At 44.0% G+C, this 20372-nt stretch overlaps 1 protein-coding gene across 1 annotated transcript in view; it reads right to left on the bottom strand.

The window, feature by feature from the left end:
* Window positions 1-20007, bottom strand: part of LOC123486301 (nucleolar protein 58-like) — a 32999-nt gene extending 12992 nt beyond the window's left edge. Inside the window, exons 1-3 of the mRNA XM_045217564.1 lie at window positions 19909-20007; window positions 19179-19255; window positions 18981-19033 (exon numbers count right to left, since the gene is read on the bottom strand). Coding sequence (XP_045073499.1) covers window positions 18981-19033; window positions 19179-19255; window positions 19909-19953 — 175 coding nt within the window. The 5' untranslated portion in view covers window positions 19954-20007. The remainder of the gene's footprint in view (window positions 1-18980; window positions 19034-19178; window positions 19256-19908) is intronic.
* Window positions 20008-20372: the final 365 nt, after the last annotated feature.

Below are 20372 nucleotides of genomic sequence, written 5' to 3'. Positions count from 1 at the left end.
GAAGACAGGAGAGAGAGAGAAGGTATGTTATAGATCCAACATGAAGACAGGAGAGAGAGAGAGAAGGTATGTTATAGATCCATCATGAAGACAGGAGAGAGAGAGAGAAGGTATGTTATAGATCCATCATGAAGACAGGAGAGCGAGAGAGAAGGTATGTTATAGATCCAACATGAAGACAGGAGAGAGAGTCCAACATGAAGACAGGAGAGAGAGAGAGAAGGTATGTTATAGATCCATCATGAAGACAGGAGAGAGAGAGAGAAGGTATGTTATAGATCCAACATGAAGACAGGAGAGAGAGATCCAACATGAAGACAGGAGAGAGAGAAGGTATGTTATAGATCCATCATGAAGACAGGAGAGAGAGATCCAACATGAAGACAGGAGAGAGAGAGGGAAGGTATGTTATAGATCCAACATGAAGACAGGAGAGAGAGATCCAACATGAAGACAGGAGAGAGAGATCCAACATGAAGACAGGAGAGAGAGATCCAACATGAAGACAGGAGAGAGAGAGGGAAGGTATGTTATAGATCCATCATGAAGACAGGAGAGAGAGATCCATCATGAAGACAGGAGAGAGAGAGAGAAGGTATGTTATAGATCCATCATGAAGACAGGAGAGAGAGATCCATCATGAAGACAGGAGAGAGAGAGAGAAGGTATGTTATAGATCCATCATGAAGACAGGAGAGAGAGAGAGAAGGTATGTTATAGATCCAACATGAAGACAGGAGAGAGAGATCCAACATGAAGACAGGAGAGAGAGAGGGAAGGTATGTTATAGATCCAACATGAAGACAGGAGAGAGAGATCCATCATGAAGACAGGAGAGAGAGATCCAACATGAAGACAGGAGAGAGAGATCCATCATGAAGACAGGAGAGAGAGATCCAACATGAAGACAGGAGAGAGAGAGGGAAGGTATGTTATAGATCCATCATGAAGACAGGAGAGAGAGAGAGAAGGTATGTTATAGATCCAACATGAAGACAGGAGAGAGAGATCCAACATGAAGACAGGAGAGAGAGAGAGAAAGGTATGTTATAGATCCAACATGAAGACAGGAGAGAGAGAGATCCATCATGAAGACAGGAGAGAGAGAGAGAAGGGATGTTATAGATCCAACATGAAGACAGGAGAGAGAGAGAGAAGGTATGTTATAGATCCAACATGAAGACAGGAGAGAGAGAGAGAAGGTATGTTATAGATCCAACATGAAGACAGGAGAGAGAGATCCAACATGAAGACAGGAGAGAGAGAGGAAGGTATGTTATAGATCCATCATGAAGACAGGAGAGAGAGAGAGAAGGTATGTTATAGATCCAACATGAAGACAGGAGAGAGAGATCCAACATGAAGACAGGAGAGAGAGAGAGAAGGTATGTTATAGATCCAACATGAAGACAGGAGAGAGAGATCCATCATGAAGACAGGAGAGAGAGATCCAACATGAAGACAGGAGAGAGAGAGGGAAGGTATGTTATAGATCCAACATGAAGACAGGAGAGAGAGATCCATCATGAAGACAGGAGAGAGAGATCCAACATGAAGACAGGAGAGAGAGATCCATCATGAAGACAGGAGAGAGAGATCCAACATGAAGACAGGAGAGAGAGAGGGAAGGTATGTTATAGATCCATCATGAAGACAGAGAGAGAGAGAGAAGGTATGTTATAGATCCAACATGAAGACAGGAGAGAGAGATCCAACATGAAGACAGGAGAGAGAGAGAGAAGGTATGTTATAGATCCAACATGAAGACAGGAGAGAGAGATCCATCATGAAGACAGGAGAGAGAGAGAGAAGGTATGTTATAGATCCAACATGAAGACAGGAGAGAGAGAGAGAAGGTATGTTATAGATCCAACATGAAGACAGGAGAGAGAGAGAGAAGGTATGTTATAGATCCAACATGAAGACAGGAGAGAGAGATCCAACATGAAGACAGGAGAGAGAGAGGGAAGGTATGTTATAGATCCATCATGAAGACAGGAGAGAGAGAGAGAAGGTATGTTATAGATCCAACATGAAGACAGGAGAGAGAGATCCATCATGAAGACAGGAGAGAGAGAGAGAGAAGGTATGTTATAGATCCAACATGAAGACAGGAGAGAGAGATCCAACATGAAGACAGGAGAGAGAGAGAAGGTATGTTATAGATCCATCATGAAGACAGGAGAGAGAGAGAAGGTATGTTATAGATCCAACATGAAGACAGGAGAGAGAGAGAAGGTGTGTTATAGATCCAACATGAAGACAGGAGAGAGAGAGAGAAGGTATGTTATAGATCCAACATGAAGACAGGAGAGAGAGAGAGAAGGTATGTTATAGATCCAACATGAAGACAGGAGAGAGAGAGAGAAGGTATGTTATAGATCCAACATGAAGACAGGAGAGAGAGAGAAGGTGTGTTATAGATCCAACATGAAGACAGGAGAGAGAGAGAGAAGGTATGTTATAGATCCAACATGAAGACAGGAGAGAGAGATCCAACATGAAGACAGGAGAGAGAGAGAGAAGGTATGTTATAGATCCATCATGAAGACAGGAGAGAGAGATCCAACATGAAGACAGGAGAGAGAGAGAAGGTATGTTATAGATCCAACATGAAGACAGGGAGAGAGAGAAGGTGTGTTATAGATCCAACATGAAGACAGGAGAGAGAGAGAGAAGGTATGTTATAGATCCAACATGAAGACAGGAGAGAGAGAGAAGGTGTGTTATAGATCCAACATGAAGACAGGAGAGAGAGAGAAGGTATGTTATAGATCCAACATGAAGACAGGAGAGAGAGATCCATCATGAAGACAGGAGAGAGAGATCCATCATGAAGACAGGAGAGAGAGAGAGAAGGTATGTTATAGATCCAACATGAAGACAGGAGAGAGAGATCCAACATGAAGACAGGAGAGAGAGAGAAGGTATGTTATAGATCCATCATGAAGACAGGAGAGAGAGAGAGAAGGTATGTTATAGATCCATCATGAAGACAGGAGAGAGAGATCCAACATGAAGACAGGAGAGAGAGAGAAGGTATGTTATAGATCCATCATGAAGACAGGAGAGAGAGATCCAACATGAAGACAGGAGAGAGAGAGAAGGTATGTTATAGATCCATCATGAAGACAGGAGAGAGAGATCCATCATGAAGACAGGAGAGAGAGAGAGAAGGTATGTTATAGATCCATCATGAAGACAGGAGAGAGAGATCCAACATGAAGACAGGAGAGAGAGAGAAGGTATGTTATAGATCCATCATGAAGACAGGAGAGAGAGATCCATCATGAAGACAGGAGAGAGAGAGAGAAGGTATGTTATAGATCCAACATGAAGACAGGAGAGAGAGAGAGAAGGTATGTTATAGATCCATCATGAAGACAGGAGAGAGAGAGAAGGTATGTTATAGATCCATCATGAAGACAGGAGAGAGAGAGAGAAGGTATGTTATAGATCCAACATGAAGACAGGAGAGAGAGATCCAACATGAAGACAGGAGAGAGAGAGAGAAGGTATGTTATAGATCCATCATGAAGACAGGAGAGAGAGAGAGAAGGTATGTTATAGATCCAACATGAAGACAGGAGAGAGAGATCCAACATGAAGACAGGAGAGAGAGAGGGAAGGTATGTTATAGATCCAACATGAAGACAGGAGAGAGAGATCCAACATGAAGACAGGAGAGAGAGATCCAACATGAAGACAGGAGAGAGAGATCCAACATGAAGACAGGAGAGAGAGAGAAGGTATGTTATAGATCCAACATGAAGACAGGAGAGAGAGGGAAGGTATGTTATAGATCCATCATGAAGACAGGAGAGAGAGATCCAACATGAAGACAGGAGAGAGAGAGAGAAGGTATGTTATAGATCCAACATGAAGACAGGAGAGAGAGATCCATCATGAAGACAGGAGAGAGAGAGAAGGTATGTTATAGATCCATCATGAAGACAGGAGAGAGAGAGGGAAGGTATGTTATAGATCCAACATGAAGACAGGAGAGAGAGATCCAACATGAAGACAGGAGAGAGAGAGAGAAGGTATGTTATAGATCCAACATGAAGACAGGAGAGAGAGAGAGAAGGTATGTTATAGATCCAACATGAAGACAGGAGAGAGAGAGAGAAGGTATGTTATAGATCCAACATGAAGACAGGAGAGAGAGAGAAGGTGTGTTATAGATCCAACATGAAGACAGGAGAGAGAGAGAGAAGGTATGTTATAGATCCAACATGAAGACAGGAGAGAGAGATCCAACATGAAGACAGGAGAGAGAGAGAGAAGGTATGTTATAGATCCATCATGAAGACAGGAGAGAGAGATCCAACATGAAGACAGGAGAGAGAGAGAAGGTATGTTATAGATCCAACATGAAGACAGGAGAGAGAGAGAAGGTGTGTTATAGATCCAACATGAAGACAGGAGAGAGAGAGAGAAGGTATGTTATAGATCCAACATGAAGACAGGAGAGAGAGAGAAGGTGTGTTATAGATCCAACATGAAGACAGGAGAGAGAGAGAGAAGGTATGTTATAGATCCAACATGAAGACAGGAGAGAGAGATCCAACATGAAGACAGGAGAGAGAGATCCATCATGAAGACAGGAGAGAGAGAGAGAAGGTATGTTATAGATCCAACATGAAGACAGGAGAGAGAATCCAACATGAAGACAGGAGAGAGAGAGAAGGTATGTTATAGATCCATCATGAAGACAGGAGAGAGAGAGAGAGAAGGTATGTTATAGATCCATCATGAAGACAGGAGAGAGAGATCCAACATGAAGACAGGAGAGAGAGAGAAGGTATGTTATAGATCCATCATGAAGACAGGAGAGAGAGATCCAACATGAAGACAGGAGAGAGAGAGAAGGTATGTTATAGATCCATCATGAAGACAGGAGAGAGAGATCCATCATGAAGACAGGAGAGAGAGAGAGAAGGTATGTTATAGATCCATCATGAAGACAGGAGAGAGAGATCCAACATGAAGACAGGAGAGAGAGAGAAGGTATGTTATAGATCCATCATGAAGACAGGAGAGAGAGATCCATCATGAAGACAGGAGAGAGAGAGAGAAGGTATGTTATAGATCCAACATGAAGACAGGAGAGAGAGAGAGAAGGTATGTTATAGATCCATCATGAAGACAGGAGAGAGAGAGAAGGTATGTTATAGATCCATCATGAAGACAGGAGAGAGAGAGAGAAGGTATGTTATAGATCCAACATGAAGACAGGAGAGAGAGATCCAACATGAAGACAGGAGAGAGAGAGAGAAGGTATGTTATAGATCCATCATGAAGACAGGAGAGAGAGAGAGAAGGTATGTTATAGATCCAACATGAAGACAGGAGAGAGAGATCCAACATGAAGACAGGAGAGAGAGAGGGAAGGTATGTTATAGATCCAACATGAAGACAGGAGAGAGAGAGATCCAACATGAAGACAGGAGAGAGAGATCCAACATGAAGACAGGAGAGAGAGATCCAACATGAAGACAGGAGAGAGAGAGAAGGTATGTTATAGATCCAACATGAAGACAGGAGAGAGAGGGAAGGTATGTTATAGATCCATCATGAAGACAGGAGAGAGAGATCCAACATGAAGACAGGAGAGAGAGAGAGAAGGTATGTTATAGATCCAACATGAAGACAGGAGAGAGAGATCCATCATGAAGACAGGAGAGAGAGAGAAGGTATGTTATAGATCCATCATGAAGACAGGAGAGAGAGGGAAGGTATGTTATAGATCCAACATGAAGACAGGAGAGAGAGATCCAACATGAAGACAGGAGAGAGAGAGAGAAGGTATGTTATAGATCCAACATGAAGACAGGAGAGAGAGATCCAACATGAAGACAGGAGAGAGAGAGAGAAGGTATGTTATAGATCCAACATGAAGACAGGAGAGAGAGATCCAACATGAAGACAGGAGAGAGAGAGAGGGAAGGTATGTTATAGATCCAACATGAAGACAGGAGAGAGAGATCCAACATGAAGACAGGAGAGAGAGAGAGAAGGTATGTTATAGATCCAACATGAAGACAGGAGAGAGAGAGAGAAGGTATGTTATAGATCCAACATGAAGACAGGAGAGAGAGAGGGAAGGTATGTTATAGATCCATCATGAAGACAGGAGAGAGAGATCCAACATGAAGACAGGAGAGAGAGAGAGAAGGTATGTTATAGATCCAACATGAAGACAGGAGAGAGAGAGAGAAGGTATGTTATAGATCCAACATGAAGACAGGAGAGAGAGATCCAACATGAAGACAGGAGAGAGAGAGAGAAGGTATGTTATAGATCCATCATGAAGACAGGAGAGAGAGATCCAACATGAAGACAGGAGAGAGAGAGAGAAGGTATGTTATAGATCCAACATGAAGACAGGAGAGAGAGATCCAACATGAAGACAGGAGAGAGAGAGAGAAGGTATGTTATAGATCCATCATGAAGACAGGAGAGAGAGATCCATCATGAAGACAGGAGAGAGAGAGAGAAGGTATGTTATAGATCCATCATGAAGACAGGAGAGCGAGAGAAGGTATGTTATAGATCCATCATGAAGACAGGAGAGAGAGAGAAGGTATGTTATAGATCCATCATGAAGACAGGAGAGAGAGAGGGAAGGTATGTTATAGATCCAACATGAAGACAGGAGAGAGAGAGAGAAGGTATGTTATAGATCCAACATGAAGACAGGAGAGAGAGATCCAACATGAAGACAGGAGAGAGAGAGAGAAGGTATGTTATAGATCCATCATGAAGACAGGAGAGAGAGATCCAACATGAAGACAGGAGAGAGAGAGAGAAGGTATGTTATAGATCCAACATGAAGACAGGAGAGAGAGAGAGAAGGTATGTTATAGATCCAACATGAAGACAGGAGAGAGAGATCCAACATGAAGACAGGAGAGAGAGAGAGAAAGGTATGTTATAGATCCATCATGAAGACAGGAGAGAGAGATCCAACATGAAGACAGGAGAGAGAGAGAGAAGGTATGTTATAGATCCAACATGAAGACAGGAGAGAGAGAGAGAAGGTATGTTATAGATCCATCATGAAGACAGGAGAGAGAGATCCAACATGAAGACAGGAGAGAGAGAGAGAAGGTATGTTATAGATCCATCATGAAGACAGGAGAGAGAGAGAGAAGGTATGTTATAGATCCATCATGAAGACAGGAGAGAGAGATCCAACATGAAGACAGGAGAGAGAGAGAGAAGGTATGTTATAGATCCAACATGAAGACAGGAGAGAGAGATCCAACATGAAGACAGGAGAGAGAGATCCAACATGAAGACAGGAGAGAGAGAGAGAAGGTATGTTATAGATCCATCATGAAGACAGGAGAGAGAGATCCAACATGAAGACAGGAGAGAGAGAGAAGGTATGTTATAGATCCAACATGAAGACAGGAGAGAGAGAGAGAAGGTATGTTATAGATCCAACATGAAGACAGGAGAGAGAGATCCAACATGAAGACAGGAGAGAGAGAGAGAAGGTATGTTATAGATCCATCATGAAGACAGGAGAGAGAGAGAAGGTATGTTATAGATCCATCATGAAGACAGGAGAGAGAGAGAAGGTATGTTATAGATCCAACATGAAGACAGGAGAGAGAGATCCAACATGAAGACAGGAGAGAGAGATCCAACATGAAGACAGGAGAGAGAGAGAAGGTATGTTATAGATCCATCATGAAGACAGGAGAGAGAGAGAAGGTATGTTATAGATCCATCATGAAGACAGGAGAGAGAGAGAAGGTATGTTATAGATCCAACATGAAGACAGGAGAGAGAGAGAGAAGGTATGTTATAGATCCATCATGAAGACAGGAGAGAGAGAGAAGGTATGTTATAGATCCATCATGAAGACAGGAGAGAGAGATCCAACATGAAGACAGGAGAGAGAGGGAAGGTATGTTATAGATCCATCATGAAGACAGGAGAGAGAGAGAGAAGGTATGTTATAGATCCAACATGAAGACAGGAGAGAGAGATCCATCATGAAGACAGGAGAGAGAGAGAAGGTATGTTATAGATCCATCATGAAGACAGGAGAGAGAGAGATCCAACATGAAGACAGGAGAGAGAGAGAAGGTATGTTATAGATCCAACATGAAGACAGGAGAGAGAGATCCAACATGAAGACAGGAGAGAGAGAGAAGGTATGTTATAGATCCAACATGAAGACAGGAGAGAGAGATCCAACATGAAGACAGGAGAGAGAGAGAAGGTATGTTATAGATCCAACATGAAGACAGGAGAGAGAGATCCAACATGAAGACAGGAGAGAGAGAGAAGGTATGTTATAGATCCAACATGAAGACAGGAGAGAGAGAGAAGGTATGTTATAGATCCATCATGAAGACAGGAGAGAGAGAGAGAAGGTGTGTTATAGATCCAACATGAAGACAGGAGAGAGAGAGAGAAGGTATGTTATAGATCCAACATGAAGACAGGAGAGAGAGAGAAGGTGTGTTATAGATCCAACATGAAGACAGGAGAGAGAGAGAGAAGGTATGTTATAGATCCAACATGAAGACAGGAGAGAGAGATCCAACATGAAGACAGGAGAGAGAGAGAAGGTATGTTATAGATCCATCATGAAGACAGAGAGAGAGATCCAACATGAAGACAGGAGAGAGAGAGAAGGTATGTTATAGATCCAACATGAAGACAGGAGAGAGAGAGAAGGTGTGTTATAGATCCAACATGAAGACAGGAGAGAGAGAGAGAAGGTATGTTATAGATCCAACATGAAGACAGGAGAGAGAGAGAAGGTGTGTTATAGATCCAACATGAAGACAGGAGAGAGAGAGAGAAGGTATGTTATAGATCCAACATGAAGACAGGAGAGAGAGATCCAACATGAAGACAGGAGAGAGAGAGAGAAGGTATGTTATAGATCCATCATGAAGACAGGAGAGAGAGATCCATCATGAAGACAGGAGAGAGAGATCCATCATGAAGACAGGAGAGAGAGAGGGAAGGTATGTTATAGATCCAACATGAAGACAGGAGAGAGAGATCCATCAGAAGACAGGAGAGAGAGATCCATCATGAAGACAGGAGAGAGAGAGGGAAGGTATGTTATAGATCCAACATGAAGACAGGAGAGAGAGATCCAACATGAAGACAGGAGAGAGAGAGAGAAGGTATGTTATAGATCCAACATGAAGACAGGAGAGAGAGAGAAGGTGTTATAGATCCAACATGAAGACAGAGAGAGAGAAGGTGTGTTATAGATCCAACATGAAGACAGGAGAGAGAGATCCAACATGAAGACAGGAGAGAGAGAGAGAAGGTATGTTATAGATCCATCATGAAGACAGGAGAGAGAGATCCAACATGAAGACAGGAGAGAGAGAGAGAAGGTATGTTATAGATCCATCATGAAGACAGGAGAGAGAGATCCAACATGAAGACAGGAGAGAGAGAGAAGGTATGTTATAGATCCATCATGAAGACAGGAGAGAGAGATCCATCATGAAGACAGGAGAGAGAGAGAGAAGGTATGTTATAGATCCATCATGAAGACAGGAGAGAGAGATCCAACATGAAGACAGGAGAGAGAGAGAAGGTATGTTATAGATCCATCATGAAGACAGGAGAGAGAGATCCATCATGAAGACAGGAGAGAGAGAGAGAAGGTATGTTATAGATCCATCATGAAGACAGGAGAGAGAGAGAGAAGGTATGTTATAGATCCAACATGAAGACAGGAGAGAGAGAGAGAAGGTATGTTATAGATCCAACATGAAGACAGAGAGAGAGATCCAACATGAAGACAGGAGAGAGAGAGAGAAGGTATGTTATAGATCCATCATGAAGACAGGAGAGAGAGAGAGAAGGTATGTTATAGATCCAACATGAAGACAGGAGAGAGAGATCCAACATGAAGACAGGAGAGAGAGAGGGAAGGTATGTTATAGATCCAACATGAAGACAGGAGAGAGAGATCCAACATGAAGACAGGAGAGAGAGATCCAACATGAAGACAGGAGAGAGAGATCCAACATGAAGACAGGAGAGAGAGAGAAGGTATGTTATAGATCCAACATGAAGACAGGAGAGAGAGGGAAGGTATGTTATAGATCCATCATGAAGACAGGAGAGAGAGATCCAACATGAAGACAGGAGAGAGAGAGAGAAGGTATGTTATAGATCCAACATGAAGACAGGAGAGAGATCCATCATGAAGACAGGAGAGAGAGAGAAGGTATGTTATAGATCCATCATGAAGACAGGAGAGAGAGAGGGAAGGTATGTTATAGATCCAACATGAAGACAGGAGAGAGAGATCCAACATGAAGACAGGAGAGAGAGAGAGAAGGTATGTTATAGATCCATCATGAAGACAGGAGAGAGAGATCCAACATGAAGACAGGAGAGAGAGAGAGAAGGTATGTTATAGATCCAACATGAAGACAGGAGAGAGAGAGAGAAGGTATGTTATAGATCCAACATGAAGACAGGAGAGAGAGATCCAACATGAAGACAGGAGAGAGAGAGAGAAGGTATGTTATAGATCCATCATGAAGACAGGAGAGAGAGATCCAACATGAAGACAGGAGAGAGAGAGAGAAGGTATGTTATAGATCCAACATGAAGACAGGAGAGAGAGATCCAACATGAAGACAGGAGAGAGAGAGAGAAGGTATGTTATAGATCCATCATGAAGACAGGAGAGAGAGATCCATCATGAAGACAGGAGAGAGAGAGAGAAGGTATGTTATAGATCCATCATGAAGACAGGAGAGAGAGAGAAGGTATGTTATAGATCCATCATGAAGACAGGAGAGAGAGAGAAGGTATGTTATAGATCCATCATGAAGACAGGAGAGAGAGAGGGAAGGTATGTTATAGATCCAACATGAAGACAGGAGAGAGAGAGAGAAGGTATGTTATAGATCCAACATGAAGACAGGAGAGAGAGAGAGAAGGTATGTTATAGATCCATCATGAAGACAGGAGAGAGAGATCCAACATGAAGACAGGAGAGAGAGAGAGAAGGTATGTTATAGATCCAACATGAAGACAGGAGAGAGAGAGAGAAGGTATGTTATAGATCCAACATGAAGACAGGAGAGAGAGATCCAACATGAAGACAGGAGAGAGAGAGAGAAGGTATGTTATAGATCCATCATGAAGACAGGAGAGAGAGATCCAACATGAAGACAGGAGAGAGAGAGAGAAGGTATGTTATAGATCCAACATGAAGACAGGAGAGAGAGAGAGAAGGTATGTTATAGATCCATCATGAAGACAGGGAGAGAGAGATCCAACATGAAGACAGGAGAGAGAGAGAGAAGGTATGTTATAGATCCATCATGAAGACAGAGAGAGAGAGAGAAGGTATGTTATAGATCCATCATGAAGACAGGAGAGAGAGATCCAACATGAAGACAGGAAGAGAGAGAGAAGGTATGTTATAGATCCAACATGAAGACAGGAGAGAGAGATCCATCATGAAGACAGGAGAGAGAGAGAGAAGGTATGTTATAGATCCAACATGAAGACAGGAGAGAGAGATCCAACATGAAGACAGGAGAGAGAGATCCAACATGAAGACAGGAGAGAGAGAGAGAAGGTATGTTATAGATCCATCATGAAGACAGGAGAGAGAGATCCAACATGAAGACAGGAGAGAGAGAGAGAAGGTATGTTATAGATCCATCATGAAGACAGGAGAGAGAGATCCAACATGAAGACAGGAGAGAGAGAGAGAAGGTATGTTATAGATCCAACATGAAGACAGGAGAGAGAGAGAGAAGGTATGTTATAGATCCAACATGAAGACAGGAGAGAGAGATCCAACATGAAGACAGGAGAGAGAGAGAGAAGGTATGTTATAGATCCATCATGAAGACAGGAGAGAGAGAGAAGGTATGTTATAGATCCATCATGAAGACAGGAGAGAGAGAGAAGGTATGTTATAGATCCAACATGAAGACAGGAGAGAGAGATCCAACATGAAGACAGGAGAGAGAGATCCAACATGAAGACAGGAGAGAGAGAGAAGGTATGTTATAGATCCATCATGAAGACAGGAGAGAGAGAGAAGGTATGTTATAGATCCATCATGAAGACAGGAGAGAGAGAGAAGGTATGTTATAGATCCAACATGAAGACAGGAGAGAGAGAGAGAAGGTATGTTATAGATCCATCATGAAGACAGGAGAGAGAGAGAAGGTATGTTATAGATCCATCATGAAGACAGGAGAGAGAGATCCAACATGAAGACAGGAGAGAGAGGGAAGGTATGTTATAGATCCATCATGAAGACAGGAGAGAGAGAGAGAAGGTATGTTATAGATCCAACATGAAGACAGGAGAGAGAGATCCATCATGAAGACAGGAGAGAGAGAGAAGGTATGTTATAGATCCATCATGAAGACAGGAGAGAGAGAGAGAAGGTATGTTATAGATCCAACATGAAGACAGGAGAGAGAGATCCAACATGAAGACAGGAGAGAGAGAGAAGGTATGTTATAGATCCAACATGAAGACAGGAGAGAGAGATCCAACATGAAGACAGGAGAGAGAGAGAAGGTATGTTATAGATCCAACATGAAGACAGGAGAGAGATCCAACATGAAGACAGGAGAGAGAGAGAAGGTATGTTATAGATCCAACATGAAGACAGGAGAGAGAGATCCAACATGAAGACAGGAGAGAGAGAGAAGGTATGTTATAGATCCAACATGAAGACAGGAGAGAGAGAGAAGGTATGTTATAGATCCATCATGAAGACAGGAGAGAGAGAGAGAAGGTATGTTATAGATCCAACATGAAGACAGGAGAGAGAGATCCAACATGAAGACAGGAGAGAGAGAGAAGGTATGTTATAGATCCATCATGAAGACAGGAGAGAGAGATCCAACATGAAGACAGGAGAGAGAGAGAAGGTATGTTATAGATCCATCATGAAGACAGGAGAGAGAGATCCATCATGAAGACAGGAGAGAGAGAGAGAAGGTATGTTATAGATCCAACATGAAGACAGGAGAGAGAGATCCAACATGAAGACAGGAGAGAGAGAGAGAAGGTATGTTATAGATCCAACATGAAGACAGGAGAGAGAGATCCAACATGTAAGGATCCGACGGCGAGCGAGTAAACTGCCTCTCCCATCAATACTATTAGCCAACGTTCAATCTTTTGAGAATAAAATTGACGATTTAAGATTACGGTTATCCTACCAACGGGACATTAAAAACTGTAATATCTTATGTTTCACGGAGTCGTGGCTGAACGACAACAATGATACCATTCAGCTAGCAGGCTACACGCTACATCGGCAGGACAGAACGGCTGGCTCGGTAAGACAAAGGGTGGCGGTCTCTGTATATTTGTAAACAACAGCTGGTGTACAAAATCAAATACTAAGGAAGTCTCGAGGTTTTGCTCGCCTGAGGTAGAGTATCTTATGATAAGCTGTAGACCACACTATTTACCAAGAGAGTTTTCAGCTATATTTTTCATAGCTGTCTATTTACCACCACAAACCAATGCTGGCATTAAGATTGCACTGAATGAGTTGTACAAGGCCATTAATCAACAGGAAAACGCTCATCCAGATGCAGCGCTCCTAGTGGCCGGGGACTTTAATGCAGGGAAACTTAAATCCGTTCTACCTAATTTCTACCAGCATGTCAAATGTGCAACCAGAGGGAAAAAAACTCTAGACCACCTTTACTCCACACACAGAGACGCAACAAAGCTCTCCCTCGCCTCCATTTGGCAAATCTGACCATAACTCTATCCTCCTGATTCCTGCTTATAAGCAAAAACTGAAGCAGGAAGCACCAGTGATTCGGTTAATAAAAAAGTGGTCAGATGACGCAGAGGCCAAGCTACAGGACTGTTTTGCTAGCACAGACTGGAACATGTTCCGGGATTCTTCAGACAGCATTGAGGAGTACACCACATCAGTCACTGGCTTCATCAATAAGTGCATCGATGATGTCGTCCCCACAGTGACCGTACGTACATACCCCAACCAGAAGCCATGGATTACAGGCAACATCCGCACTGAGCTAAAGGGCAGAGCTGCCGCTTTCAAGGAACGGGACTCTAACCCGGAAGCTTATAAGAAATCCCGCTATGACCTCCGACGAACCATCAAACAGGCAAAGAGTCAATACAGGTCTAAGATTGAATCATACTTCACTGGCTCTGACGCTCGTCGGATGTGGCAGGGCTTGAAAACTATTACAGACTACAAAGGGAAGCACAGCCGCGAGCTGCCCCAGTGACACAAGCCTACCAGACGAGCTAAACCACTTCTATGCTCGCTTCGAGGCAAGCAACACTGAAGCATGCATGAGAGCACCAGCTGTTCCGGACGACTATGTGATCACGCTCTCCGTAGCCGATGTGAGTAAGACTTTTAAGCAAGTCAACATTCACAAGGCCGCTGGGCCAGACGGATTACAGGGCGTGTACTCCGAGCATGTGCTGACCAACTGGCAAGTGTCTTCACTGACATTTTCAACATGTCCCTGACCGAGTCTGTAATACCAACATGTTTCAAGCAGACCACCATAGTCCCCGTGCCCAAGAACTCTAAGATAACCTGCCTAAATGACTACCGACCCGTAGCACTGACGCCTGTAGCCATGAAGTGCTTGAAAGGCTGGTCATGGCTCACATCAACAGTATAATCCCAGAAACCCTAGACCCACTCCAATTTGCATACCGCCCCAACAGATCCACAGATGATGCAATCTCTATCGCACTCCACACTGCCCTTTCCCACCTGGACAAGAGGAACACCTACGTGAGAATGCTATTCATTGACTACAGCTCAGCATTCAACACCATAGTGCCCTCTAAGCTCATCACTAAGCTAAGGATCCTGGGACTAAACACCTCCCTCTGCAACTGGATCCTGGACTTCCTGACGGGCCGCCCCCAGGTGGTAAGGGTAGGTAACAACACATCTGCCACACTGATCCTCAACACGGGGCCTCAGGGGTGCGTGCTCAGTCCCCTCCTGACTCTCTGTTCACCCATGACTGCATGGCCAGGCACGACTCCAACACCATCATTAAGTTTGCCGACGACACAACAGTGGTAGGCCTGATCACCGGCAACGATGAGACAGCCTATAGGGAGGAGGTCAGAGATCTGGCCGTGTGGTGCCAGGACAACAACCTCTCCCTCAACGTGACCAAGACAAAGGAGATGATTGTGGACTACAGGAAAAAAAGAGGACTGAGCACGCCCCATTCTCATCGACGGGGCTGTAGTGGAACAGGTTGAGAGCTTCAAGTTCCTTGGTGTCCACATCACCAACGAACTATCATGGTCCAAGCACACCAAGACAGTCGTGAAGAGGGCACGACAAAGCCTATTCCCCCTCAGGAGACTAAAAGATTTGGCATGGGTCCTCAGATCCTCAAAAAATTCTACAGCTGCACCATCGAGAGCATCCTGACTGGTTGCATCACCGCCTGGTATGGCAACTGCTTGGCCTCTGACCGCAAGGCACTACAGAGGGTAGTGCGTGACGCCCAGTACATCACTGGGGCAAAGCTCCCTGCCATCCAAGACCTCTATACCAGGCGGTGTCAGAGGAAGGCCCTCAAAATTGTCAAAGACTCCAGCCACCCTAGTCATAGACTGTTCTCTCTGCTACCGCACGGCAAGTGCAACGGAGTGCCAAGTCTAGGTCCAAAAGACTTCTCAACAGCTTCTACCCACAAGCCATAAGACTCCTGAACAGCTAATCATGGCTACCCGGACTATTTGCACTGCCCCCCACCCCCATCTTTTACGCTGCTGCTACTCTGTTAAGTATTTATGCATAGTCACTTTAACTCTACCCACATGTACATATTACCTCAACCCCCTCCTCAACTAGCCGGTGCCCCCGCACATTGACTCTGCACCGTTACCCCCTGTATATATAGCCTCCCTACTGTCACTTTATTTTACTTCTGCTCTTTGTTTTTCTCAACACTTTTTTTTGTTGTTGTTTTATTCTTACTTTTTTTGTTTAAAATAAACGCACTGTTGGTTAAGGGCTGTAAGTAAGCATTTCACTGTAATGTCTGCACTTGTTGTATTCGGCACATGTGACCAATAAAATTTGATTTGATTTGATTTGAACATGAAGACAGGAGAGAGAGAGAAGGTATGTTATAGATCCATCATGAAGACAGGAGAGAGAGATCCAACATGAAGACAGGAGAGAGAGAGAGAAGGTATGTTATAGATCCAACATGAAGACAGGAGAGAGAGATCCAACATGAAGACAGGAGAGAAGGTACACTACATGACCAAAAGTATGTGGACACCAACTCTAAATATGGAGTTGGTCCCCCCTTTGCTGCTATAACAGCCTCCACTCTTCTGGGAAGGCTTTCCACTAGATGTTGGAACATTGCTGCAGGGACTTGCTTCCATTCAGCCACAAGAGCATTAGTGAGGTCGGGCACTGATGTTGGGCGATTAGGCCTGGCTCACAGTCTGCGTTCCAATTCTTCCCAACAGTGTTCGACAGGGTTGCGGTGAGGACTTGATGCAGGCCAGTCAAGTTCTTCCACACCGATCTGGTACACTATAGTGAGAGCAGGAAGTGTATACTGGCTTCGGCTTCTCACGATGGACAAACAGCATTAACCTGCCTGGCAGAGTGTAACAGTGTTGCTTCCGTCCCCCTCCTCGCCCCTACCTGGGCTTGAACCAGGGACCCTCTGCACACATCCACAACAGTCACCCTCGAAGCACCGAGTACCCGTCGCTCCACAAAGCAGCAGCCCTTGCAGAGCAAAGGGGAAACAACTACTTCAAGGTCTCAGAGCGAGTGACATCACCGATTGAAACGCTACTAGTGCGAACCGCTAACTAGCTAGCCAGTTCACCTGGTTTCACTCACTCCCTTTGACCTTCTCCTTTTCCGCAGCAACCAGTGATCCGGTCAACAGCATCAACGTAACAGTGTTGCTAGTGTGTAACTAGCTGGTTCCATGGGCACTACCTGGTAGACTAATGTAACAGTGTTGCTAGTGTGTAACTAGCTGGTTCCATGGGCACTACCTGGTAGACTAATGTAACAGTGTTGCTAGTGTGTAACTAGCTGGTTCCATGGGCACTACCTGGTAGACTAATGTAACAGTGTTGCTAGTGTGTAACTAGCTGGGTTCCATGGGCACTACCTGGTAGACTAATGTAACAGTGTTGCTAGTGTAACTAGCTGGTTCCATGGGCACTACCTGGTAGACTAATGTAACAGTGTTGCTAGTGTGTAACTAGCTGGTTCCATGGGCACTACCTGGTAGACTAAAACAGTGTTGCTAGTGTGTAACTAGCTGGTTCCATGGGCACTACCTGGTAGACTAATGTAACAGTGTTGCTAGTGTGTAACTAGCTGGTTCCATGGGCACTACCTGGTAGACTAATGTAGCAGTGTTGCTAGTGTGTAACTAGCTGGTTCCATGGGCACTACCTGGTAGACTAATGTAACAGTGTTGCTAGTGTGTAACTAGCTGGTTCCATGGGCACTACCTGGTAGACTAATGTAACAGTGTTGTAGTGTGTAACTAGCTGGTTCCATGGGCACTACCTGGTAGACTAATGTAACAGTTTGCTAGTGTGTAACTAGCTGGTTCCATGGGCACTACCTGGTAGACTAATGTAACAGTGTTGCTAGTGTATAACTAGCTGTTCCATGGGCACTACCTGGTAGACTAATGTAACAGTGTTGCTAGTGTGTAACTAGCTGGTTCCATGGGCACTACCTGGTAGACTAATGTAACAGTGTTGCTAGTGTGTAACTAGCTGGTTCCATGGGGCACTACCTGGTAGACTAATGTAACAGTGTTGCTAGTGTGTAACTAGCTGGTTCCATGGGCACTACCTGGTAGACTAATGTAACAGTGTTGCTAGTGTGTAACTAGCTGGTTCCATGGGCACTACCTGGTAGACTAATGTAACAGTGTTGCTAGTGTGTAACTAGCTGGTTCCATGGGCACTACCTGGTAGACTAATGTAACAGTGTTGCTAGTGTGTAACTAGCTGGTTCCATGGGCACTACCTGGTAGACTAATGTAACAGTGTTGCTAGTGTGTAACTAGCTGGTTCCATGGGCACTACCTGGTAGACTAATGTAACAGTGTTGCTAGTGTGTAACTAGCTGGTTCCATGGGCACTACCTGGTAGACTAATGTAACAGTGTTGCTAGTGTGTAACTAGCTGGTTCCATGGGCACTACCTGGTAGACTAATGTAACAGTGTTGCTAGTGTGTAACTAGCTGGTTCCATGGGCACTACCTGGTAGACTAATGTAACAGTGTTGCTAGTGTGTAACTAGCTGGTTCCATGGGCACTACCTGGTAGACTAATGTAGCAGTGTTGCTAGTGTGTAACTAGCTGGTTCCATGGGCACTACCTGGTAGACTAATGTAACAGTGTTGCTAGTGTGTAACTAGCTGGTTCCATGGGCACTACCTGGTAGACTAATGTCAACAGTGTTGCTAGTGTGTAACTAGCTGGTTCCATGGGCACTACCTGGTAGACTAATGTAACAGTGTTGCTAGTGTAACTAGCTGGTTCCATGGGCACTACCTGGTAGACTAATGTAACAGTGTTGCTAGTGTTAACTAGCTGGTTCCATGGGCACTACCTGGTAGACTAATGTAACAGTGTTGCTAGTGTGTAACTAGCTGGTTCCATGGGCACTACCTGGTAGACTAATGTAACAGTGTTGCTAGTGTGTAACTAGCTGGTTCCATGGGCACTACCTGGTAGACTAATGTAACAGTGTTGCTAGTGTGTAACTAGCTGGTTCCATGGGCACTACCTGGTAGACTAATGTAACAGTGTTGCTAGTGTAAACTAGCTGGTTCCATGGGCACTACCTGGTAGACTAATGTAACAGTGTTGCTAGTGTGCAACTTAGCTGGTTCCATGGGCACTACCTGGTAGACTATAGTGAGAGCAACAGGAAAGGTGAAAGGATTCTGTACCTGCCAAAGCCTCTGTTGTGTCCTGGAATTTCTCAAAGTGCTTCAACTTCACTCTGGAAGGAGAAATGGTGCAACGTCTTATTTGACAACTCCAGAATCATGTTCGTTATGCTGATAATATGTAATATTACTGTTCATTGACAACGTATTCAATCGAATCTAAACACTCCTTTATCCAAACATGGGGCCAAAACTCACACTTTGTTGGCCTTCTCCGGCGTTTCGAACTCCTTCCATAAACTGTCCACCTCTTGGAGCTTTGACTCGTCGAGGACCTGGAACAAAAAAAAGGTTTAAAGATCTATCAAGTACACAGGCATTCCTTAAATTACCTTGATTTAACTAAACTCGGTTTACATGTGTTGTCATTCAAACTCCTCTGTCAACTGGGTCATGATCAGTAACGGGTGAGCCTGGCAAGAAAGCCAGCATGCGGTCCTTCCAAAATACCACGCACCAGCTATGCTAACTAGGCTAGGAAGAGTAGCCTATTTTAACTGTTGGGTAAGCATTGGCAGCAAATAAATAATTCAACTTTAAAAACGGCAAAACGGGTTCAAATAGTTGCACAGTTCCAAAAGTCCAGTCCAAGGTAGCAAAGTATCCGTGGCTATCCAGCAGATATCCGTAGCTTGTTAATCCGCCAACATGCAACGTGGTTGCTTGACTACTGCGTAAGTTGGATGAGAAGGCCCAGCTGCAGTGAAAGTAAGGATTGCACGCCAGAACTACCACGACGACCCGAATAGAGAACCAACGTGTACTGTAAACAAAGTGAAACAGTTCTTGACATCGAAATAGTTTGTATTTTAATGCAATAGATGGCTAGCTGCACTGCGAAAACGCGAACCCGGTTAGATTATTTAAAATGTCATGCATCCATCTAAAAATCTTAGAATTTAGAATATAACTTTAGCTAAATACTCACTTTAAATATTGCATAACCAGCAGCTGTTTCAAATAAAACAAGCATCTCTGACGCTTTTTCACCAAGTTTAAACAAAAAATGTATCTCCTTCTCTAGTCACCATGCCTAACTGAAGAGTGCTGCACGCGGTGATCTGTGTGCTGCATCCGGAAGCAACTTCTCTCTTCAACATCGCGAGAAGTTGCAGAATGAACCACCGAAACACGTTCTCTCTTTAACATCGGAGAAGTTGCAGAATGAACCACCCCGGAAACACGTTCTCTCTTCAGCATCGCGAGAAGTTGCAGAATGAACCTTTTGGAGGCATAAACAAATCAGACAATAACATTTTGGTCGCGTACCGCCAACACAAATTTAGCAGTTGTTATCGCGGGTGTAGAGAAATGCTTATGTTCCATACAGTAATACCTAGCAATACAAAACAATACGCGCAAATTCCCCCGAAATAAGACAGGAATTACGTT

Source organism: Coregonus clupeaformis, unplaced genomic scaffold (genome assembly GCF_020615455.1).
Source record: "Coregonus clupeaformis isolate EN_2021a unplaced genomic scaffold, ASM2061545v1 scaf1120, whole genome shotgun sequence".
Taxonomy (NCBI): Eukaryota; Metazoa; Chordata; class Actinopteri; order Salmoniformes; family Salmonidae; genus Coregonus; species Coregonus clupeaformis.
Note: the sequence above shows the minus strand (reverse complement) of the source record. Positions and strands in the feature narration are given on the sequence as shown.